A 25991-nucleotide genomic window follows, 5' to 3' on the forward strand; every position below is an offset into this window, starting at 1 on the left:
ACTAGGCATGACTGATAGAATATTTTTAGCCTGCTATTTCCACTTATTTTATTATAAATGCCTTTCTATATCTATGAATATATCTGCCTCCTCTTTTTTTATTTTTATTTTTTTAAGATTTTATTTATTTATTTGACAGAGAGAGACACAGTGAGAGAGGGAACACAAGCAGGGGGAGTGGGAGAGGGAGAAGCAGGCTTTCCGTGGAGCAGGAAGCCTGATGCGGGGCTCAATCCCAGGACCCTGGGATCATAACCTGAGCCGAAGGCAGACACTTAATGACTGAGCTACCCAGGCGCCCCTCTGCCTTCTCTATTTTTAATGACTTTAATAGCCATCTTCGTGAATATATGATAATCAGTTCCCCATTGGAGGACATTTAGATTATTTTGGTAATCTTTTTTTTTTTTTTTTTTTTTTTAAGTTTTTTTTTTTTTTTTTGACAGAGAAAGACACAGTGAGGGGGGGAGCACAAGCAGGGGGAGTGGGAGAGGGAGAAGCAGGCTTCCTGCTGAGCAGGGAGCCCAGTGCGGCGCTTGATCCCAGGACCCTGGGATCATGACCTGAGCTGAAGGCAGATGCTTAACGACAGAGCCACCCAGGAGCCCCTATTTTGGTATTCTTATATTCAAAATAATGCCTCAGTGAAAAATTCTATATACATCCTTGCACTCCTGGGTTTTTTTTTTCTTCCTTGGATAAAATTCTAAGTTGATGTTTCCTTAATGAAGCATAATACCTTGCTGATGATAATACTAAAAACCTAAAATTTTTAGTTTGAAATTCACCACTCTTTGTCCTTATATAGTAGAATGCCTTTTTTCTTTTTCTTTTTTTTTTTTAACTAAAAATTGGGATGCTCAGATTCATTCATTCATGAAAGTAGATCAGTTGTAATCTGATCATGAAAATAGATCGTGTAATCTACAGCCAGATTTCCTGTGTTAAAATCCCAACTCTAGCACTTAGAGTTTTTTAATTTGGGCAAGTTATTTTATTTTCTCTGTCAGTTTAAATAAATTTTTAATATGTAGAATTACTCAGTAAAGGTTCAGTGAGGGTTGGCTGTTATCATTGTTATAAAGGGCTAAGATACCATTTGTTTCTTTTCTACTTTTCAGATTCAGTTTCCTGAGCAAACCTGTTGATGAGAACCATCAGCAGGATGGAGATGATGATTCTCTTGTGTCACGTTTTTATACTAACCCTATTGCCAAACCCATTCCTCAAACCCCGGAGAGTGCTGGAAATAAACACAACAGCAGCAGCAGTGTGGATGATACCATTGTTGCATTAAACATGCGTGCTGCTTTGCGAAATGGGCTGGAAGGAAGCAGTGAAGAGACCTCTTTTCATGAGGAGTCACTGCAGGATGACCGAGAAGAAATAGAAAATAATACTTACCATATGCATCCAGCAGGTTAGATACAAATTGATACATGGGTAACGTTTTACCAGTCATTTGAGACCTTACTTTTCACAGATTTTCAATTTACTGGAAGTCAGTTACCTGAACTTTTAATTAAATGTCTTTATTACATTTTATAGACATTAATGTTTAAACACTTTTCACTTTTTTTTTTTTTTTTAAGATTTTATTTATTTCTTTGACAGAGAGAGCACAAGCAGGGGGAGAGGGAGAAGCAGGCTCCCCGCTGAGCAGAGAGCCCAACACAGGGCTCGATCGCAGGACCCTGGGATCATGACCTGAGCTGAAGGCAGATACTTAACCAACTGAGCCACCCAGGCGCCCCTGTTTTGTTTGATTCTTATTAATTCACTTACTTTTTGTACCTTTGGAGTAGTTAAAATTCATGTCGTTAATTATCCAGGTATAGTTTAAAGATCCCAAATTTTATAGCCAGAGACTATCTTCATACTTTTCCTGGCTTTATAAACTCAGATTGCTTATTAGGTTTTTTTTTTTTTTCTAAAGATATTTATTTGACAGTGAGGTAGAGACCACATGTAGGCAGAGCGGCAGGGAGAGGGGAGAAGCAAGCTTCCTGCTGAGCAGAGAGCCCGACGTGGGACTCGATCCCAGGACCCTGGAATCACGACCTGAGCCAAAGGCAGCCACTTAACCGACCGAGCCACCCAGGCGCCCCACTTGTTAGTTTTTTAATTAAAACAATAGTGATAGTTATCATATAAAGCTTTTGAGGCTGAATTAGATTAGTATAGAAACCATAATGCCTGAAATGTATTGGCATTCAAATGGTATAGGTGCTGTGGTTAATTATTATCACCTCAGTTCTGTGCTTCCCCCTCCCCCCAACAGTGAACTGATTGATCATTTTTCCCCCAATGAATCTGTGAAACAAATAATACAAACTACAAGATTATAGTGTCTCTACTGGTTACTTAAAGCTTGCCTTTTTTCCTACTTTATTTATTTTTAAAGATTTTATTTTATTTGTTTTTTTAAAAGATTTTATTTATTTATTTGACAGAGAGACAGTGAGAGAGGGAACACAAGCAAGGGGAGTGGGAGAGGGAGAAGCAGGCTTCCTGCTGAGCAGGGAGTCCGATGCGGGACTCGGTACCAAGACCCTGGGATCATGACCTGAGCTGAAGGCAGACGCTTAATGGTTGAGCCACCCACGTGCCCCTAAAGACTTTATTTTTAAGTAATCTCTGCATTCAGCTTGGGGCTCAAACTTACAACCCAATATCAAGAGTCACATGCTCCACTGACTGAGCAGCCGGGCACCCAGCTTGCCATTTTTTCTGTGTTGACATAACATCACATTTGGGCTTTGATGAATGTAATCTCATTCCTTTTTTTTTACTGAGATACAATTTATATGTAGTGAAGTAAACAGATCTTAAGTGTTTATTTCAATGAATTTTGACATACATACTCGGTATATATAATGGAAATTGGAAAGTTTTTTCATGTCCCCATCCCCAGAAGTCGACTACAGTCTAGTTTCTTTCACATAGACTAGTTTTGCTTATTCTTGAACTTTCTATAAATGGAATCATACTATCTGTACTCTTTTTCACTCTATATTTTTGAGATTCCATCCATGATATATCAACAGTTCATTCTTTTTTATTGCTGAGTGATATTACATTATTATATATATGCTACACTTGGTTTATCTATTCTCTGTTAGTGAACATTTGGATTGTTTTATAGTTACTCTTGAAGTGTCTGTGAAATTTTTCTGCATCTAATTATCTTATTGCCTTCATATAGATCGTCCGGTCACTTGGTGCCCTGAGGAAACAACTGTATATTTTCACATTAAGAATCCAAGTATCTATATTTGTGTATATCTGCATGAAATCATTTTGATACATCTGTTTTTCAAATATCCAGTCTAGACTTTTTCTTATTTTTCTCATTGACCTTGTTTGTCACCTTCCAATTTAAAATTCCCTTCCTGGGGGGCGCCTGGGTGGCTCAGTTGGTTAAGCGGCTGCCTTCGGCTCAGGTCATGATCCTGGAGTCCCGGGATTGAGGCCCGCATTGGGCTCCCTGCTCAGCGGGGAGTCTGCTTCTCCCTCTGACCCTCCGCCCTCTCATGTGCTCTCTCTTTCTCTCACAAATAAATAAATAAATAAAATCTTTAAAAAAAAAAAAAATTCCCTTCCTGGGGCACCTGGGTGGCTTAGCCAGTTAAGTGTCCAGCTCTTGATTTCAGCTCAGGTTATGATCTCAAGGTCGTGGGATCGAGCCCTGTGTCAGGGTCTGTGCTCAGTGAGGAGTCTGCTTGGGATTCTCTCTCTACCTTGGTGCTCCCTCCCTCCTGAATACATGCTGGCTCTCTCTCTCTCTAAATAAATTTTTTTTTTTTTTTTTTTTAATACCGACTTTGGAGTTATAGTTCTGCCTCTACCGCTGAGTCAAGGCAGGTTTTTTCCACGTTGGGTTTTTTTGGAATAAAAGAAAAATGGATTAGATAGGCTTTTCTCAGAATTCTTCTTATGGAATGCCTTTCATAGTGCCGTATGTTTATGAGTGCCTTATGAAAACATTCTGTGATTAATTAAGTATGGAAAACACTGGGTTAAGGCTTGATTATTAGATTTAATTATTTTTCAAGTTCTCAGAGCCTCATACTATCATGTTCATGTTTCCCCAAACTTACTTGACTAGGAACCTTTTTCTAAAAAGCACAGTTTCTCCTAGGAATAGTGTTTCTCAGAAAACCAGTTTGGTGGGCTCAGTTGGTTAAGTGTCTGCCTTTGGCCCAGGTCATGATCTCAGGGTCCTGGGATCGAGCCCTGTGTCTGGCTCCCTGCTTAGGAGGGAGTTGTCTGTTCCCTCTCCCTCTGCCCCCTTCCACCCTGCTCATGTGCTCTCTCTCAAATAAATAAAATCTTAAATAATAGTTTGTAAAGATGCTTTTATTCCTATATATTTTCTCTTAATAATTTAGTTATGGATTATTTCAGATTATTTTAAAAATTATTCTTTTTAAAACGGAAAAAGTAAAATAAATACGAAAATTCATCTATGTAAGGACAATTACAATTAATATTATATTTTCTGTTTCTTTTGTCATAGGTATTGTTCTCACTAAGGTTGGTTACTATACTATTCCATCTATGGATGACCTTGCTAAAATTACCAATGAAAAAGGAGAGTGCATTGTCTCTGACTTCACTATTGGTCGTAAAGGTGAGTGTGAGCTTAGGAGTTTATAGTATTTAAGCCAGAGGTCTGCATCTTATTTTTGTAATTAAGTGAAAGAAGTTCTTGATAGCTGAATCCATTTTTTTCCTGTTTGGACCCACCTTGACCTGCATAGAAGACCCTTTGATTGACAAGTAACAAAAGACTAGAACCATATAACAGTCTTTGGTAACTATTTGGCTCATTGCAGCTTTCTGCAGTTAAAGAAAATACTATAAACAGCAAGAAAATACTAAGTGAGAAAACTGAGTAATAAGAGATGAATAATATTTAGATTCAGCTTCATATTATTAATAATTTAATACAGATGCAGTTTTCTTGGGGGAAAAAAATCTTACCTTGCTATATTGTATTTTAGAGAGGGCTCTCCAGCATTTTAGCTCATTCTCCAAGCTAGGTACTAAGTAAGGGTTGTTTATGTAGCAATAGTACAGATACTTGGAAGAGATTTAAGAAAACTGTTTTGAAGATAAGTGCAGTAGAAATGTAGATATTAAACAAGATAACCGGCTTTGATGTCATCCTGTGATACATATTATGGATGAAATAACCCATTGATGGTATTGCTGGGTGATTTGATTAATGTTTAGGGCAGCCTGGCTGGCTCCTTGGTGGGACATGTAACTCTTGATTTTGGGATTGTGAGTTCGAGCCCCATGTTCAATGTGTAGTGATCACTTAAAAATGAAATCTTTAAAACAATTAAAAAATAAAATATTGATTAATGTTTCAAGTTTTTTTTTATTATTATTTAGTCACTGGAAAATAAAATAGATTATTTGCCCTCTGTACAGGATGAGTTTTTAACTATTTGCTTTGACTTACAGGTTATGGTTCAATCTATTTTGAAGGAGATGTGAATTTGACAAATCTAAATTTGGATGATATTGTGCATATTCGAAGGAAAGAAGTGATTGTCTACTTAGATGATAACCAGAAACCACCTGTGGGTGAAGGTCTAAATAGGTATGTATTTATTTACATATTTAGAAATTAGGGCGCCTGGGTGGCTCAGTTGGTTAAGCAACTGCCTTCGGCTCAGGTCATGATCCTGGAGTCCCGGGATCGAGTCCCGCATCGGGCTCCCTGCTCGGCAGGGAGTCTGCTTCTCCCTCTCCCACTCCCTGTTTGTGTTCCCTCTCTCGCTGTGTCTTTCTCTGTCAAATAAATAAATAAAATCTTTAAAAAAAAAAAAGGAATCTGCTAAATCACAGAATTCTTCTCACATTATATACATTTTTCTGCAACTTGTTTTTTTGACTTACTGTACAGTATGTGATTATTGTTGCTCTAATTTGAAAGTATAAATGATAAATGCTACACTAGGATTTTTTTGACTCCTTTTCCCTAATATTATCAGGTCCAACTGTTATTTTCCAAAAATGTACTTTAATAGTACCTTTTTTCTCTTGTGTCTGCTGTGACCATTTTTAATTCTTTCTCTATATTTTAGTTTGAGAAACTAGCTTCTGGGGGCGCCTGAGTGGCTCAGTCGTTAAGCGTCTGCCTTCGGTGATCCCAGGGTCCTCAGGCTCCCTGCTCTGCGGGAGGCCTGCTTCTCCCTCTCACACTCCCCCTGCTTGTGTTCCTTCTCTCACTGTCTCTCGCTCTGTCAAATAAATAAATAAAATCTTAAAAAAAAAAACTAGCTCCTAATACTTCTTTGGACAGATGAAAGGGCCATAGTTAAAGTAATTTATGTTCACAACCTACCAAGATTGAATCATGAAAAAATAGAAATTCAGAATAGCCCTATAATAAGGAAATTGAATTATAATAAACCGCCCCCAACCAAAAGCCTTTGACCAGATGACTTCAGTGGTAAATTCTACCAAACATTTATAGAATTAATGTCAGTTCTTAAACTCTTTCAAAAAACTGGAAAGGAAGGGAACACTTTCTAACTATGAGGCAAGCATTATCCTGACTCCAAAGCTAGAAAAAGAAACTACAAGAAAATAAAACTATAGACCAATATCCTTGGTGAATACTGATGTAAATATCTTCATATAAATACATTTGATCCTCGAACCACAAAGGCTTGAACTGTGTGGTCCACATAAATGGGTTTTTTACAGTACAATACTGTAAGTGTATTTCCTTAGAATTTTCTTAACATTTTCTTTTTTTCTAGGTTACTTTATTGTAAATACAATATATAATACATTCAACATACCACTATGAGTTAGTTGACTTATGTTATCAGTAAGGCTTCCAGTCAACAGTAGGCTATTAGTAAAGTTTTGTGGGAGTCCAAGGTACAGAGATATTCAGCTGCACAGGGGTTGGTTCCCGTAACCCCTGTGTTGTTCAAAGGCCAACTGTATTAGCAAACAGACTTCAACAGTACATTGAAAGGATTATACACCATGGCCAAGTATTACTTATTCCAGGAACACAAGGATGGTTTAATATATGAAAATTGATAAGTGTAATACATCACATTTATAGAATTAAAGACGAAAATCACCTGTCATCTCAACTGATGCAGAAAAGCATTTGCCAAAATACAGCACCCTTTCTAGAGATAGAAGGAAACTACCTCAGGGTGCCTGACTGGCTCAGTCAGTAGAGTGCATGACTCTTGATCTCATGGTTGTAAATTCAAGCCCCACATGTTGGGTGTAGAGATTACTTAAAAATAATAATAAAATAAAAAGGAAACTACCTCAACTTAATAGGGCCATATTTTCAAAAGAATGTCAGACTCAGTGGTGAAAGAATGAAAGCTTTTCCTCTAAGATCAGGAACAAGACAAGGATGCCCACTTTGCCACTTTTATTCAACATAATACTAGAAGCACTAGTCAGAGCAATTAAGCAAGGAAAAGAAATAAAAGGCATCATTCAGATTGGAATGGAAGAAGTAAAATATCTCTGTTCAGAGATGAAATGATCTTGTGCAGAAAACCTAAAGATTTCACTGAAAACAGTTATAAATTCAGCAAGGTAGCAGGATACAAAATTAACACACACAATCAGTGGGTTTTTATATACTAACAATGAGCAATCTGAAAGGGAAGTTAAAAAAAATTCCATTTTCAATAGCATCAGAAAGAATAAAATACTTAGGAATAAATTCAACCAGGTAGGCAATAGCTGGAAGAAGCGAAAAAAGACAAATATAGGGGCACCTGGGTGGCTCAGTCGTTAAGCGTCTGCCTTTGGCTCAGGTCATGATCCCAGGGTCCTGGGATCGAGCCCCGCATCGGGCTCCCTGCTCGGCGGGAAGCCTGCTTCTCCCTCTCCCTCTCCCCCTGCTTGTGTTCCTTCTCTCGCTATCTCTCTCTGTCAAATAAATAAATAAATAAATCTTTAAAAAAAAAAAAAAAAGACAAATATATGGAAAGTTATCTCATGTTCATGGATTGGAAGACTTTAAATTACTAAAATGTCCATACTACCCAAAGCAATCTACAGATTTAATGTAATCCCTATCACGATGCAATCTGCATTTTTTTGCAGAAATAGAAAAATCCATCCAGAATCTCAAGGGACCTCACATACATAGTTAAATGATTTTTGACAAGGCTATCAAGACCATACAATGGGGGAGAGGATAATCTCTTCATCAAATGATTCTGGGGAAACCTTGATATCCAGGTAGAGAAGAATGAAGTAGTATTATGTTATAGAACAATGAACTCAAAATGGACCAAGCACTAAACATAACACCTAAAACTTACAAAATTCTTAGAATAAAACATAGGGAGGGGAAGGTTCATGACATTAGAGATGTCATGAATTACAGTGTAATTTTAGTTTCAGGTGTACAGTATAGTGATTCATCACTTCATACATCACTCTGTTCATCACAAGTGCATTCCTTAATCACCATCACCTATTTCACCCATCCCCCGACCCACCTCCCTTCTGGTAACCATCAGTTTGTCCTCTTCAGTTAAGAGTCTGTTTCTTGGTTTTCCCCTTCCCGCCACCTCCCTTTGCTTGTTTGGTTTCTTAAATTCCACATATGAGTGAAATCATACAGTATTTGTCTTTCTCTGACTGACTGATATTGCTTAGCAGTATACTCTCTAGCTCCATCCATATCATTGCAAATGGTAAGATTTCGTTCTTTTTTTTTTTTTTTTTTTAAAGATTTTATTCATTTATTTGACAGAGAGAGATAGCGAGAGCAGTAACACAAGCAGGGGGAATGGGAGAGGGAGAAGCAGGCTTCCTGCTGAGCAGGGAGCCCGATGTGGGACTCGATCCCAGGACCCTGGGATCATGACCTGAGCCAAAGGCAGACGCCCTACGACTGAGCCACCCAGGTGCCCGATTTCGTTCTTTTTTATGGCTGAGTAATATTCCATAGTGTATGGGTGTGTACACCACATCATCTTTATCCATTCATCAATCAGTGGATGCTTGGGCAGTTTTCATAATTTGGTTATTGTAGATAATGCTGCTGTAAACATTGGGGTCCATGTATCCCTTTGAATTAGTATTTTTGTATTCTTTGGGTAAATACCTAGTATTGTGATTGCTGAATCATAGGGTAGTTCTGTTTTTAACTTTGAGAAACCTCTGCTGTTTTCCATAGTGGCTGCACCAGTTTGCATTCCCACCAACAGTGCACGAGGTTTCCATTTTCTCCACATCCTCGCCAATACCTGTTGTTTCTTGTGTTGTTGATTTTAGCCATATTCTGACAGGTATGAGGTGATACCTCATTGTAGTTTTGATTTGCATTTGTCTGATGATCAGTGATGTTGAGAATCTTTTCACATGTCTGTTAGCCATTTGTATGTCTTCTCTGGAAAAATGTCTATTCATGTCTTCTGCCCATTTCCTAACTGGATTATTTGTTTTTGGGGGTATTAGTAAGTTCTTTACAGATTTTCGGATGCTAACCCCTGATCAGATAGAACTTTTGCAAATATCTTCTCCCATTCCATAGGTTGCCTTTTAGTTTTGTTGATTGTTGCCTTTGTTGTGGAGAAGCTTTTTATTTTGATGTAGTCCCAATAGTTTATTTTTTATTTTGTTTCTCTTGTGTCTGGAGACATATCTAGAAAGAAGTTACTACAGCTAATGTCAAAGAAGTTACTGCCTGTGTTCTCTTCTAGGATTTTTATGGTTTCAGTTCTCACATTTAGTTCTTTATTCTGAATTTATTTTTGTGTATGGTGTAAGTGGTCCAGTTTCATTCTTTTCCATGTAGCTATGCAGTTTTCCCAACACCATTTGTTGAAGAGACATTCTTTTTCCCATGTCATTATATTTTGATGAGGATTTCCTGGATACAGCACTAAAAGCATAGGCAACAGTAGTAAAAGTGAACAAATTAGAGTACGTTAAAATCTAAGACATCTAAGAACACAGAATGAAAAGCCAGCCTACAGAATGGGAGAAAATATTTACAAATCATATTTCTGATATGGGGTTAATGAAGAACTGCAGCTCAACAACAAAAATACAAAAAACCCAATTAAAAATGGGCAAAGGACTTCAGTACACATTTCTCCAGAGAAAATATGCAGATGGCCAACAAGCATATGAAAAGACAGTCGTGGCACCTGGGTGGCTCAGTCATTTAAGCGGCCAACTCTTTGTTTTGGCTCAGGTCATGATCAGGATCCCTGGGATCAAGCCCCCAGCTGTCTCCCCACTAAGCAGGAAGTCTGCTTGTGATAGTCTCTCTCCCATTGTCCCTCCCCTCGCTGGTGCTTGTTCTCTCTTTCTCTTTCTCTCTCAAGTAAATCTTCAAAAAAAAAGAGAGAGAAAAGATACTCAACATCACTAATAATTAGGGAAATGCAAATCAAAACCACAGTGAACTATCACACCCATTAGAATGGTTACTGAATTTCAAAAAAGAAAAAAGTTTTTGCAAGAGTGTGGGGAAATTGGAACCTTTGTATATATTGTTGGTGGGAATGTAAAATGATGCAGTTACTATGGAAAAGAGTATGGTGAGTCCTCAGGAAATTAAAAATGATCCATCATTCCAAAAGAATAGAAAGCAGGGGATATATATAGATATCTGTATATATAGATATATATCCTGGGTATATATCCAAAGGAATTGGAAGCAGGGTCTCAAAGAAATATGTACACACCACTGTTCATAATAGCCAAGAGGTAGAAGCAACCCAGATATCTATCCATTGACAAATGAATGGATAAACAAAATATGTTTTTATATGCAGTGGAATATTATGTAGCCTTAAAAAGGAAGTCCTGACTAGCAAAGCATGGGTGAACCTTGAGGACATGCTAAGTGAAATAAGCTAATCATAAAAAGTCAAATACTATATGATTCCACTTATTTAAGGCCTTTTGTGGAGTCAGATTCACAGAAACAAACAGAATAGTGGCTGCCAGTGGCAGGAAGTTGGGGAGTTGTTTTTTTAATGGGTATAGAGTTTTAATTTTGGAAAGATGAGTAAGTTTTGGAGGTTGGTTGTACAACAGTGTGAACATATTTAACACTACTGAATGGTATAGTTAGAAATGGTTAAGATGGTAAGTTTTCTGGTATACCTTTTATCACAATAAAAAAATAATGTTTAAAAAAGTCACTGTTGGGGCGCCTGGGTGGCGCAGTCGTTAAGCGTCTGCCTTCGGCTCAGGTCATGATCCCAGGGTCCTGGGATCGAGCCCCGCATCGGGCTCCCTGCTCCGCGGGAAGCCTGCTTCTCCCTCTCCCACTCCCCCTGCTTGTGTTCCCTCTCTCGCTGTGTCTCTCTCTGTCAAATAAATAAATAAAATCTTTAAAAAAAAAAAGTCACTATTAGGGGCGCCTGGGTGGCTCAGACAGTTAAGCATCTGCCTTCGGCTCAGGTCATGGTCCCAGGGTCCCAGGATGAGAGTCTGCTTCTCCCTTTCCCTCTGCCCCTCCCCCTCTGCTCATGCTCTCTCACTTTCTCACAAATAAATAAAATCTTAAAAAAAAAAGTCACTGTTAAACATTGTGTTTTAATTATAGTCAGTCTTTTTTTTTTTAAAGATTTTATTTATTTGAGAGAGAGAATGAGAGAGAGAGAGCATGAGAGGGGGGAGGGTCAGAGGGAGAAGCAGACTCCCTGCCGAGCAGGGAGCCCGATGCGGGACTCGTTCCCGGGACTCCAGGATCATGACGTGAGCTGAAGGCAGTCGCTTAACCAACTGAGCCACCCAGGCGCCCCAGTCTTTTTTTTTTTTTTTAAGATTTTATTTATTTATTCATGAGAGACAGAGAGAGAGAGAGAGAGGCAGAGGGAGAAGCAGGCTCCCAAGGAGCAGGGAGCCCGATGCGGGACTCGATCCCAGGACCCTGAGATCATGACCTGAGCCGAAGGCAGACGCTCAACCATCTGAGCCACCCAGGCGCCCCCCAGTCTTTTTTTTTAAAAGTGACCTAGGGGCACCTGGCTGACTCAGTTGGTGGATCATGTGACTCTTGATCTTGGGATCATTAGTTCAAGCCCCACATTGGGGATAGAGATTACTTAATAAATAAAAGTTAGGGGGGCGCCTGGGTGGCTCAGTTGGCTAAGTGACTGCCTTCGGCTCAGGTCATGATCCTGGATTCCCAGGATCGAGTCCCGCATCGGGCTCCCTGCTCAGCAGGGAGTCTGCTTCTCCCTCTGACCCTCCCCCCTCCCATGTGCTCTCTCTCTCTCATTCTCGCTCTCTCAAATAAATAAAATCTTAAAAATAAATAAATAAAAGTTAGGAAAAAAGTCATCTATTACTAAGTGCTAATCACTCTACTAGATGCAAGGCATATAGAATGGATTACCGTCCTTGATCTCACATATTGATATTAGAAGGTGTACATTACTGCTGTTATAGTCCTCTTCACACTCATTACTTTTACTTAATGGTTAATATTATGGTGTTCCTGATGTCTCATTCTGCAAGCATTTGTTATTAATCAGTGGTAGTTGCTGCTTTATTAATGTTGTTTTTAAGTACAGTAGCGCTTTAAGACCTTCACTAAGACTTAGGTCTTAGTATTTGACTATTAGGACTGGATTTGGTCAAGGCTGCATAGTGTAAGTGTTAACTAAAATTTCATTGGAAATAATTGATGTGCTATGGTAGTTCAAAATGAATGGAGTTTGACTCTTGAACCAGATATTGAGCTAGTTGATGGTGGGGGTAATTCCTTGCTTTTGAGCTTATCTACCCTGGGAAGCAAGAGTCAAGTTTATGAAATATCTGCAAATTCCAAAGTAACACAGGTACCTTTATTTGCTATTTATATAGATGCTACTTGGGTGTCTGGTCTTAAATATGGAACATTTATACTTTATGTGGTTGTACATTGCAGGAAGGCTGAAGTTACACTGGATGGAGTTTGGCCAACAGATAAAACATCTCGTTGTTTAATAAAGAGCCCAGATCGACTTGCTGATATCAACTATGAGGGCAGATTGGAAGCAGTTTCAAGGAAACAGGGAGCTCAATTCAAAGAGTACCGTCCTGAAACGGGTTCTTGGGTGTTTAAGGTATAATAGTCACTTAACCTAGTTCTTAAAAATTGTGGTTAGAGTGACAAAATGTGTTATAAGTGGTCCTCTCTTAAATTTTTTTTTACAAATTAGGAAACAGATACAGAGATGCATCATGATTTGCTCCAGATTACACGTCTTTTTTTTTTTTTTTTAAGATTTTATTTATTTATATGACAGCACACAGCAGAGGGAGAGGGAGAAGCAGGTTCCCTGTGGAGCAAGGAGCCCCATGTGGGGCTTGATCCCAGGACCCTGGGATCATGACCTGAGCTGAAGGCAGCCACTTAACTGACTGAGCCACCCCAGAACAATAAGACGCTATTAAAAACTTTATGCTCATGATTCACATCCTCTACCTCATCCTATGAGCATTTAGATACACTTCTAAGGAGTGTTTTTTCAATGTGTGGCATCATTAGAGGCATGAGGCAGAATTTGTCTCTTGATATTAACTCTTCCTCAGTTGTCATTCATTTAAAGATTTCTGGGGATGAAGATGTTGACTTCCTTCCTTGATAGTTTAACCTAATGGTTTCTTTCTCTTCTAAGCCACTTGGATTATTTAACTAGTTGAAGGCCCGACACAAGTTAATAGCGAAGAACTAGGCAGGATATAGATGTGAAAATAGTAATGGCTTTTCTAGATTTGGTTTCCTATATTAATAAGTTAGTGTTTGTATATAAGCAACTTGTACGAAACATCTAAATCTAAGGGTAGCAGTAAATTACATGTGATAGATGACATTTCATTCTGCCTTAAATATTTTGATAGTTCTCTCTCTTTTTTTTAAAGCTAATTCTGCATGATTGCAAGGGCAAGTATTATGGAAGCTTTTAGGAATATAAGTGTTAAAATTGATTTTGTTGGATCTGGGATGCCTGGCTGGCTCAGTTGGTAGAGCATGCAACTCTTGATCTCAGGGTTGTAAGTTTGAGGCCCACATTGGGTGTAGAGTTTACTTAAAAATAAAATTTTTTTAAAAAAATTGATTTTGTTGTATTCTTCTTTTCCTTAGGTCTCCCATTTTTCTAAGTATGGCCTTCAGGATTCTGATGAAGAGGAGGAGGAACGGCCATCTAAAACTAGTACAAAGAAGTTGAAGACTGCCCCTTTGCCTCCTGCAGGCCAGGCCACCCCATTCCAGATGGCTCTTAATGGCAAGCCAGCACCTCCACCCCAGGTAGAGACAGGACAGTGAATTTGAATGGAATCCATGATACAGAAGTTGAAAGGAAGTCATTCAGCTAGTACAAAGCTGTTTATGACCCCTGGAACTTTGAAGAGTACAAATGTATTGGCAATCACGTTGAGACAAGTACCAGGGAGGGCATGAGGTGGTCCTGGCATCTGTTCTTAAATTGAGAGATTTAAAGAATTCTCATGCTGTTTGGATCATTCCTTCTACAGATTGTCATTCTTAAACACCTCCCTCTCTTTCATTTGGACTTGCTGAATTCTCTGCTCAGTGATCAACTTAAGATAGCATTTTGTTTGTGTGGGTTGATACAAAGTAAATCTTATTTTCCTTGACTACCTGATGTGCAGTTTAATCTTGTTCTTTACCTCCGTGGTTTTTTAAAAGTTCAGTTAGCTTTCTGCAAGGGCTTTTTAACTCCATTTTCTCAAGTTGTTTGCTTATACTTCAGGTAACCTCTTGATATTTGTATTTTAACAATACATAATCTTTCTGAAAATAGATCAGGTTTTAGAATATAAATGAATTATTTGGTGTGGGGAAAGAGGGGCTGTATTGTTTATTGCAATTACTTGTGTCATACTCTTTCAGTATTGTTAAGCCAGTATAAACCTTTTGTCCATGTAGGGAAAGGTTTGCAATTTAAATATCAGGTAGTTTCTTTGCGAACTCAAAGAGTTTTACTTTCCTTTGGATGTTGTTTATATTCAATCAAGTTACAAAAAGTTTTTTTCTTTGCTGCCATACTCCCTCAAAGAAGAGAACTTAACACAGAATTTCTTTGTAAAGCATCCTCTACCTCTCAGCTGCTAAAAGCAGGACCTTTGGAATTTTTTGTGCTACAATTCTTATGGCTGCTGAAATGTGCGATTTTTATGATTTATTAAATAATTTCTTGGGAGGCATTTTCTGGAGATTGTTGTGTATGTATGTTCATATTTGCGCGTACAAGGTGAGGGAGGGCATGATAAAAGTGGGAACTGGGATATACGTTGACTTCTATGTTCATAATCTTTATAGCACAAAACCCCTAAGAAATCTCTTCTAAACTAAAGAAATGCTGTAAATGGATTTGGTTTTCCATGTTTTTTTTTTTTTTCTGAATCATATACTTTGTATAATCCCTTTCTCTACAAATGTTTTTTGATCTTTATATTATGTGTATTTCCTGGGATAAGAGTCAGATAGCCTTCATTTCTGCTAATAAAAGTAATTGTTAGATCCTAAAGATGCAGCTGTGAAAGAAAAGCTTCATCTGTGGATAGAGCAAATTTATGTAATATGTCTTGACAATCAGTGATTTTTTTTAGGCTGTTTAATTTCCAGAATACAGATAGTAAGGGATAACTATACATTTCTGTGATGACACTTGAGTAGGTGAGAACTCTTTAAAAAACTTTTTGAAGAGCACCAAAAAATTTCAGAAGAACCAGGTTTTAGGAAGAAGAGATGTGGTAAGGATCAAAATGGGCAAAGAGAATACAGTGAGTGGGATCTTTTTCAGATATATCCTTTGATTTAAGAAGCGGGTGGTCTTTGGCTGGGGAAAGCAGAAATGGGAGAAATGGGTTAGCTGTTTAGGTATTAGCCTAACATATTAGAACAGTAATGAAGGACTCTTCCTTCATATTGCCCAGTGATCTGAGTGAGACAGGTAGGAAATGCTAATGGCTGCATAGTTTTAGTTATTAGCACCAAAGACCTACATTTTACTTGGCATGAGGAAAATATTTGAGCCATCAGAATGAACTAGGAACAGACAGCAGTCTTTTCATCTTAGTGTCAAGATGACTATCTTCACATTGTCACCTGGCCCCCTGGGGAGCTTGATTTCGGAGCACGGTGTTCCTTCAGTCTGCTCTAGCATTTTTTTTTTCCTGTGCACAATCTCAGGTTCTCAGAGTTGAGAGTTGAGAGTTTTTTAGGTATTAGGAAGATTTGTATTTTTGTTTAATGGTGCTTTATCACATTGCCTTTTATGTAATATCTTCATTCCCTCTGTAGTTCTTAAGATTTGATTTGCTCCTAAAGAGGTAAATCTAAGAAAACAGAAAACATTAATGTAACTAAATCTTCACATAATCTCTTCTATGCCGTTGAAGTTAGAGAAAATGTTGGCAGAAAAACCTTCATCACACCGGTGAATCAGGGCAGTTGCAGAAACATTTGGTAGTTAGAACATTATTTCCAAAATGCTGATCTGAGATCCAGTTTTCAGCTGACTGCAACACTACTTTGGTGACCTTTGATTCCATAGATACAGCATCGGGCTCAGGCATATTTATATTTTAAATGCTTTCCCCCGGGTGATTGAAATACGCGGCCAGGCTTCAGAACCACTTGAAAGACCTCAGATGGCATTCAGGCAGAGAGACCTTTCTATAGCTTTTTACCTCCACCTCTTAGTGAACTGTAACTTGTGTTCAGTATCACTGAGACAGACTAGTTGGCTTGCTCAGAAACTTAACCATCACTAGGTGAGTACATTCAAATGAGTTAGAGATTTTTTTTAAAGGAAAAAAGTGGTTAGGATTTAGGGGCGCCTGGGTGGCTCAGTCGTTAAGCATCTGCCTTCGGCTCAGGTCATGATCCCAGGGTCCTGGGATCAAGCCCTGCATCGGGCTCCCTGCTCAGCGGGAAGCCTGCTTCTCCCTCTCTCTCTGCCTCTGCTTGTGTTCCCTCTCTCGCTGTGTCTCTCTCTCTCAAATAAATAAATAAAACCTTTAAAAAAAAAATGGTTAGGATTTAAAAGAAAATTGCATTTTATCTTGTGTATACTTTTTTTTAAAGGTTTTATTTATTTATTTGACAGACACAGCGAGAGAGGGAACACAAGCAGGGGCGCGTCTGTGTGGCTCAGTTGTTAAGCGTCTGCCTTCGGCTCAGGTCACGATCCCAGGGTCCTGGGATCGAGCCCCACATCGGGCTCCCTGCTCAGCGGAGAGCCTGCTTCTCCCTCTCCCACTCCCCCTGCTTGTGTTTCCTCTCTTGCTGTCTCGCTCTGTCTGTCAAATAAATAAAAAAAAAAATCTTTAAAATAAATAAATAAAAGTAAAACGGTAGCCATCTAAGATTATTCAGTAAGTCTGTATATATGTTGAATATATAGTTTGTATTTTTATGTAATTAAAATATATTACATATATACAAAATGTATACTATAGGCCTTTTTGCTTCAGATATTAATGTTGCAATGTCCTATACTTCTTGTAATATCCCTGAATGTATGTGTAGAAACATACACACTTACTTTGATGGGTCCTTGAAACCCTGAGATGAACTTTCTCCGGAGAACACAGTAATGTTGACAGGGCTAATTTTCTAGCCCAATGAATATAAAACATTCTTTATAGTTAGAAAACAAGTTACTTTGGAAGCAGACAACAGTAATAGTTATACTGGATTAAATTATTTTAGAGGGAATAACAGTATGAATTATTTAAATACCTGTTTGACCGTGGATTGGTTGCTCACCCTTTGTTGAATAAAGGTGTCATGATTTACTTTACCTACTTGAATTACTTTATGTACTAGATTAAGAGATGCTTTATCTTTAGGGTATTGGCAGCTTTGTTTGTATGAGGAAGATTCTCTTGAGATGGAAAGTGAAGGTTTCTAAAATCATTGAAGGTTTCACTCATGAAACCTCACCCTCCTATATATGAAGAGACAGTCATTTTACAGATATTATATATGTACTTAGGATTTGTAATGTACTGTGCTGGTTTTAAGCATAAATAAGATCTACTTTTTTTTTTTTTTTTAGATTTTATTTATTTGAGAGAGAGAATGAGATAGAGCATGAAAGGGGGGAGGGTCAGAGGGAGAAGCAGACTCCCCGCTGAGCAGGAAGCCCAATGCGGGACTCTGTCCAGGGACTCCAGGATCATGACCCGAGCCGAAGGCAGTCGCTCAACCAACTGAGCCACCCAGGCGCCCAAATAAGATCTACTTTCAAGAGATCATAGTATATGAAAGGGATATTCTGTTTAGCTGTTTTTCTGAGTATTTGCCTTACTTTTCCATAGATTTCCCAAGGGTTTCCTTTTTTTTTTTTTAAACTTCCTCCATTCCTTCTGAGCCATCTTTCTATTAATATTATTATTGTTATTGTTAGTCTATTTTTCTTTCCAGGACTGGCTTTGAAGGAGCACCTGATCTCCCAAGATTTCTCTGAAAATAAGTACACAGACATCTTTTGGGGGAGTTTATTGCAATTGCTTAGATATACTTTAACAAAATTCACTAATGGGGATCTTAGGAGCCTACCAGCTCCTCATAGTTTCATAGTCATTCACTTCCCCCTTATCCACTTATTACATGAGACCTCATAACTTTAAAGTCTGTGCATGAGGGTAGAGCGAATAAAACCTTGATCCCTACCTAGCACCCTTCTTAAAAATATGCTGGGTCCATGGAGTCTGTGCTTGAGTTGTTTAAGGCAAAATGGGAGGATTTCATCTTAATGTTCTAAGTGAACATCTCTTGCTGCTGTTATTTCTTTGTTGAGTAGTGTAAGTTGAAACCATCCTCCCCTTTTTTCCTTTCCTTTCACCCATCCTCACTCCTTGTTCTTTCATATTAATTGCCCTTTTGTGTGTGTGCCAGGCACTACACTAGGCAATAGAATTGATGAAGAAAATGTCTGATGAATGTTGACTTTAACAATGTGCTTGGTGGTAGATACAGAGAATAGTAGGTTATAATGTTTTCAAGCCTTGACAATGTGGTGGGACATATACATACTGCATATGCAAGAAATCACAATATATCATGATGAATCTTTTTTTTTTTTTTAAGATTTTATTTATTTTTTGACAGAGAGACAGCGAGAGAGGGAACACAAGCAGGGGGAGTGGGAGAGGGAGAAGCAGGCTTCCCGCTGAGCAAGGAGCCCAATGTGGGGCTCGATCCCAGGACTCTGGGATCATGACCTGAGCCGAAGGCAGACGCTTAACGACTGAGCCACCCAGGTGCCCCTATCATGATGAATCTTAAAAAACAGGTTTAGACAGGGTGTTATAGGAGCCCAACAGAGGGAGGGTATCCAAACTGATAGGTTGACACAGAGGATATGGAGCAGTTTAATAACTTTTCCTAGAAGTGAATTGGTTAAAAACTAACTTATGAAGGAACTTTTGGAGTTAGTGTTCCCGTAATTCTTGTAATTAAAATGGGAGCATTGTGACCACAGCTACTTATTATTTTATTTTTTTCCAGAATTAGAGAGCATAAGGGTAGCCTCTCCAATAGGTCAAAAATAGTATCATGTTTGCCTTTCACCATTATTTGGCCTTCAGTTTTGTTGGAGTTGTCCTTGGGGATTTTTCTTGTCTTAAGGGGCAATTTATTATGTATCCAACAGCTCAATTTTTCTATATTTACAAATGGGAGGAGTATTAATATCTTACCAAATGGTATCTTTTAGTAAGAATATTTGTTAAAAGAATGCAACGGAATAATAGCTAATATACCATTACAAATAAAGTTGGAAAAGTTACACTAATGGATGTTTCTTCGCCCAAAGTAATCATGAAATTATTTTTAAAACTACCTGTTACATAATAGCATCCATTTGAGGGTCAGCATGAAATAGGGCACTTAGGAAGATAAGCCCCAAACTTTGGAAGATTAATAATCTACAGATGATACCATGATAAGAAAAATAAGTAAAACTTTCTGATTTTGAGAATGTTTCATAAATTAGTTTAGCCACTTTTTAGTATTTTACCAGGTAATATGCAAGTTTAGGACATACTTAATGAATTTGTACTGAACCAGTTACTTTACAGTGTGCTTCAGGTTAATGATACCTCATAACTTTATTATGAGGTATCATAATATTACCTTTTCAAACCATAAACTGTTACTCATGGGTATATCTTGAAAACTGCTTAATAAATGTAAAGCCAGGGGCGCCTGGGTGGCTCAGTCATTAAGCGTTTGCCTTCGGCTCAGGTCGTGATCCCAGGGTCCTGGGATCGAGCCCTGCATCGGGCTCCCTGCTCTGCAGGAAGCCTGCTTCTCCCTCTCCCGCTCCCCCTGCTTGTGTTCCCTCTCTCGCTGTCTGTCTCTCTGTCAAATAAATAAATAAAATCTTTAAAAAAAAAAATGTAAAGCCAACTCTTGGCACTTGAACATAAAGGAATTATTCCTAGATTAAAATTGTTCCTAGGGAACACCTGTTTGGCTCAATCAGTAAAGCCTGCAACTCTTGATCTCAGGGTCATGAGTTCAAGCCCCATGTTGGGTGTGGAGCTTATTTTTAAAAAAAAACTTTTTTTTGTTTCTAGTATTACTTTGTTTTTCCTTTTCGAAATTAGACATTCCTCATATCTTACATGATACTGCACATGTAGAGCCCAGCTAGCCTTTAGGATTCAGTCACCCAAAAGATAAATTCCAGGCCCCAAATTGTTAACTGGAAATTTATTTCTAATTGTTTTTTTTTTTAAAGAAATGTAGTTACTGGAGACTTTGGTATTTGTACCTTTTATTCTCTTTTCCCAATGGCTTCCGGCTACAAGACAGTGTGAGGGGACAGGGTCACCCTGTGTATATCAGGAAATTATATTTGCTAGTTAAATCAGGTAAGGCATTATCTTTGTCTGAAGACCACCATTTGTTCAGTATGGGGCTTAGGTTCCAGACACCAGACCTTAAGATACTACCAAAGGGTGATTTCATGAATCTGTATTTGGACCCCAATTACATATAGGGGGTATTTGGGGTAATTATTGTTAAACCCTTTTTGACAAATATGCTACCTCATAGAATTGACAGAATCTAGTATTGCTGTATCATATTCTGAAAACTATGGTCTAGAAGCTCTGTGTCTATTTGGTGTAATTTAATGCTGCTTCCCTGATCTTTCTGCTATCTACAGAGCCAGAGTCCAGAGGTGGAGCAGTTAGGGAGGGTTGTGGAACTGGACAGTGACATGGTAGATATCACCCAGGAGCCAGTTTTGGATTCCATGTTAGAAGAGAGCGTGCCTGAGGATCAGGAACCTGTGTCTGCCTCAACACACATTGCATCTTCACTGGGAATTAATCCACATGTCTTACAGGTGAAGTCCTAACCCACCCTTACTATAATAGGAAGCCAAACTAATCTTTATCTCCCTTTCATAACCTTGGGCTTCTTCCTTGATTATTCACTGAAGAGCATTGAGTGGTCATTGGGGTGAGGAAAAAAACAAGAATATGGCCCATATTCTGGGAGGGAAGGGGAAGGCTATATTGAGATTCATTAGACCTGGATTCTAATCCTGGTTTTATAACTATTACTATGTGACTTTAGGAAAGTCATTTAACATCTGTGAGCAGATTTTTCTCTATAAAATATACTTTGTTTCCTTCATAGGGTGGTTTTGAGGCTCTAGAAAGTGCTCCATAAAAGTTTTTTAATAGCCTAGCCTAGTAGATACAGGTTTCTTTAAACTCTGTCTCAACTTCCCCCTACCTATGCCTTTTGGCATGTCATAAGTTGAGACTTTGTCTTATTATTTGAAGTTAATCATTCAGCAAACAGGTGAGCAATTGCTGTGTGCCACGTTTTGGCGAGACTCGTCTAAAGAGGAGTATTCTATAATTTCTACCCTTCGGGCACATGCAGTGTAATAGAGTCAGCCACACAGATATTATACTAGCTCTGGACACAGCCTTGAGACAAAGCGATTTATTGGTTATTGGAAACTGCATTTTTATGGCCTTTGGATTTGGGGGAGCACATTCATTCTGTAGATATTGCCTTTTTAGATCATGAAAGCATCATTGCTTGCTGATGAAGAAGATGTAGATATGGTTCTGGATCAACGCTTCAGTCACCTTCCTTCTAAAGCAGATACTTCTCAAGAAATCTGTTCTCCCAGACTCCCCATTTCAGCATCCCACTCATCAAAATCCCGTTCTTTAGGTACTGTAACTGATGCTATTTTATGAGAAAGCTGTAAAGTCCTGCTTTTCGCCTTTTAAGATGAGTCAACTTCTCTAGCGAATATCCCCCTAAAGGCATATGACATAAGGATGCCAAGAGGAGATGTACTCTTATAAATATGTTAGGTGGGCCAGTTTTTAAAAACCACAGTCAGCTTTATTGGTGCAGATGCAGAAGTTGTATGGAGAACAAAGCATTTGTGTTTTGTTCAGGTTATGTTTTTATTTGCTTGTAAATGGATTAGATAGTAAGCTCAGATTTTCTAATTTTTATCACAGCTTAGAGGAATGAGCGAGTTGTCCTGCACTGTACTCTTTTTGTGCAATCCTCATGCTATCCTTATTTTATAGCCTTCTGGGGGCAAATGTTGCTTCTTAAAACGCACAGAACTTGTCAGATTTCTGCCTTTCCCTAAACCTCCCCAAATTCTTAGGGAAGTAATATTTGATTTTAAAGCTTTCCCTTTTTTCTTGTGGGCTTGTAACTGTGTGGGATTAGGGATAGAGTATTGATGTCAACAAATCTCAAAACAAAGCCAGAGGAACTATCAGGAAGAGATTTGTTTATGTTGCCTTAAAAACTAAGTGTTTCGTTTTCAATTCTTTCAGGTGCCCTTATTAACTTCCTTTAAAAAAATATTTTAACTAATAAACCATCAATTAAACATTCACTACAACCTTTTCCATAATGAGCACTACATGAAAATCTCATACTTCAATAACTGACTCCTTGTTTTAAACAGAATTAGAAAACAGGCAATAGTAATAAGAACTGTCGTTCTGAAGGGTGCAAGATGCCACAGTGGGTTTTTGTTTCATTGAGTCTAGCATTGATCATTAGAGTGGTAGCAATTTGAATTTTGATCTTACTAAGTTTTTTCTGTGGACTAAGAAACAGTTACATTTAGCATTCTGATAAGGGCATGAACATTGGTGTCAGACTTCCCTGGGCTTATCTCTCAATCCTGCCACTTAGTAGCTTTGTGGATTTGTACTGAACACTTTTCTGAGCCCACTTTTCCCACCTATAAAATGAGGGTAAAAGTGTTGTTCATCTGAAGTTATTGAAGGGTGAAATGAAACAGTGTATACAAATGGCTTATACAGAATCACAGTTAAGAGCTTAATTTTTTTAAAACAGTAGTGGCAGTGTTTGTTATTAATGTTAATATTGTTGTTGGCATCATTATCACTAAAATTCCTGCCTTGATTTCCTGGTTGAAAGAGTATTCCACAGACTCTGACTTGCTTCTTGGCATCTATATTTGATTTAATTGGTTTGGTAAAACTGTAATTTCAGCCTCACTGATTATTGTTGTTCAAGAAGCAATAGAGACTGTATTTTCTAATAGTCTTTTTTCCCCCTATTTCAGTTGGTGGGTTACTACAATCAAAGTTTACTAGTGGAACTTTTCTTTCACCAAGTGCCTCTGTACAAGAATGTCGTACTCCCAGAGCAGCATCTTTGATGACTATCCCATCCACATCTCCTTGGTCTGTCCCTCCACCCCTGACCTCTGTGTTTACAGTGCCCAGCCCAGCCCCTGAAGTTCAGTTGAAAACTGTGGGTACACGCAGACAACCAGGCCTAGTCCCTCTTGAAAAGTCTGTCACCTATGGCAAGGGGAAACTCTTGATGGACATGGCCCTATTTATGGGACGCTCATTTCGAGTTGGTTGGGGCCCCAACTGGACTCTTGCTAATAGTGGAGAACAGCTGAGTGGCTCTCATGAACTGGAAAATCATCAGATTGCCGATTCTATGGAATATGGATTCCTGCCTAATCCAGTAGCTGTTAAATCGTGAGTCACAATTTCCTTATGCTTTTTGAGAAAGACAACTTGGTAGGTAAGAAAAACCTTTTCATTGTCAGGAGACCCAAAGTCAAGGCCCTGCTTTGTGATCTTTCTAGAAATGTTTTTGGTACAACTTTAGACAGCAGAAGATCTTTGTATAATTAAAAACTAAACTGATTAATAAGATAACTCCATTTGTATCGTCAAGGTGTGAAGAGTATATAATACTTAATGGTTAAACTTTATTTGGAAATGTAACAGACCCAAAGCTGATGGGTTTTTTTTTTCATCCTTTTTATTACATTAGTCTTTTCCTATTCTCTCACTTAGATATTTACGTTTTTTTCATATATAAGGTATATTCTCAAATAAGCACATTTCCTGTATTTTGGGCCTTGTAAGGTGAATGTATAAATTGTGTATAATCCATGCATAAAATATTTGGAAGTAAGATGACATCTGATAGGGGCTCCTGGCTGGCTCAGTCAGTAGAGCATATGCTTGATCTTAGCTTTGTGAGTTCAGGCCCCACATTGGGTGTAGAGCTTACTTTAAAAAAAAAGAAAAAGATGACATCTGGTAACTGTATTATGTTACATATTACTACATAATCCCCACCGTTAACATTTATATGTGTGTGCTTACAGTTCTATATACTTTGTATATGTGTATGAGTGTGCATGTGTGTGTGTGTATATGTGTATCTCAGGCAGATGATATATGTATAGTTCCTGGTAGTTATTAGTATGCATACAGTTTTTTTGTGCAAAATATATAACGTTTTCCTATTTACTTTGTATAACACATTGTGCTATCTTTATTACAGATTAAATGACTGTGATTACCTGTTATGCTTAGTTTTTAAAGTTGACTTTGAAGAAATACAAAACAACAGCATCTCTTGAACCTCACAATTAGTAATGTTGATCCTAAACCTAGTTTATGCATGACATCATATTTTGAAAGTTGTTAAAATCGAATCAAGGCCAGATTGATTATATACTCGTCTTAATTTAGAGTCAGTTCTACAGTATTTATGAGCTTAGCCTCATGACTTTGATACCTTACTAAGTGTAATTTGAGAAATCAGTATCCCACAGTGGCTTTTGGCCCTTGGATTTCATAGTATCTAGATACGTGTTGAAGCCAGTTCCAAGTCGAATTGTATTGATTCGCATGCTTCTTATAACCTGGCTTTAAGAAGCCTTTGGATTCTGAATGCGTGGGCCAGGTAATTTGTTTACTTATTATATAGCAAATAAGTTCATTATAGTTTGACATTAAGAAACACAATTTCTGTAAAATCACAGGGAAATGTTTGTCATTCCCTTTGTAACCATAAAAAGAAACAAAGGTTTGTAGGAAAATTCTAGCATCTGTCTTATCTTCATTTTCTGTCTTGTTTGTCATTTGCCCTTGTAGCCTTACTGAGTCTCCATTCAAAGTTCATTTGGAAAAACTCAGTTTGAGACAAAAGAAGCCAGATGAAGACCTGCAGTTATACCAGATACCTCTGGAGCTCAAATTAAAACATAGCACTGTCCATGTGGATGAGCTGTGTCCTCTCATTGTCCCTAATCCAGGAGTTGCTGTCATTCATGACTATGCAAATTGGGTTAAGAAAGCATCAGGAGACTTTCTGGAAGCACAAAGTGAGTATGGACTGTTTTCTATTCTAACCTTTGATGTTTCAGGAACTGCCATAGAAGCATGTGTTCATAGGAGGACAACTTTCCTTAAGCCAATGTAGTGAGCAGATGCCTGAGCTCACACTTTTCTGCAGTTGAGTTGGAATGAGCAAAATCTCAAGGAAGGAGAAATGATAACATTTTTGCAATTACTCGTATGGCTTTTAACATACAAGTCCTTGTTTATAGGAACTATAGCCAAATTCCTTGGATTTTTGAAATTGCATTCCTTCTTCCACCCAGAGAACATAGGGAGAAAAAGCCATTCCTTCTTGC

The 25991-nt window shown here is 38.2% G+C and overlaps 1 protein-coding gene across 4 annotated transcripts in view; it reads left to right on the top strand.

Moving 5' to 3' along the window:
- Positions 1-25991, top strand: part of NUP98 (nucleoporin 98 and 96 precursor) — a 119958-nt gene that overhangs the window by 66017 nt on the left and 27950 nt on the right. For all 4 annotated transcript variants that reach the window (XM_021704647.2, XM_021704644.2, XM_021704645.2 and 1 more), the window contains 9 exons: positions 1122-1420; positions 4520-4633; positions 5476-5614; positions 12914-13091; positions 14114-14278; positions 21180-21362; positions 22054-22210; positions 23604-24033; positions 25450-25679. In XM_021704647.2, coding sequence (XP_021560322.1) covers positions 1122-1420; positions 4520-4633; positions 5476-5614; positions 12914-13091; positions 14114-14278; positions 21180-21362; positions 22054-22210; positions 23604-24033; positions 25450-25679 — 1895 coding nt within the window. The remainder of the gene's footprint in view (positions 1-1121; positions 1421-4519; positions 4634-5475; positions 5615-12913; positions 13092-14113; positions 14279-21179; positions 21363-22053; positions 22211-23603; positions 24034-25449; positions 25680-25991) is intronic.

This window comes from Neomonachus schauinslandi, chromosome 11, assembly GCF_002201575.2.
Source record: "Neomonachus schauinslandi chromosome 11, ASM220157v2, whole genome shotgun sequence".
Classification (NCBI taxonomy): domain Eukaryota; kingdom Metazoa; phylum Chordata; class Mammalia; order Carnivora; family Phocidae; genus Neomonachus; species Neomonachus schauinslandi.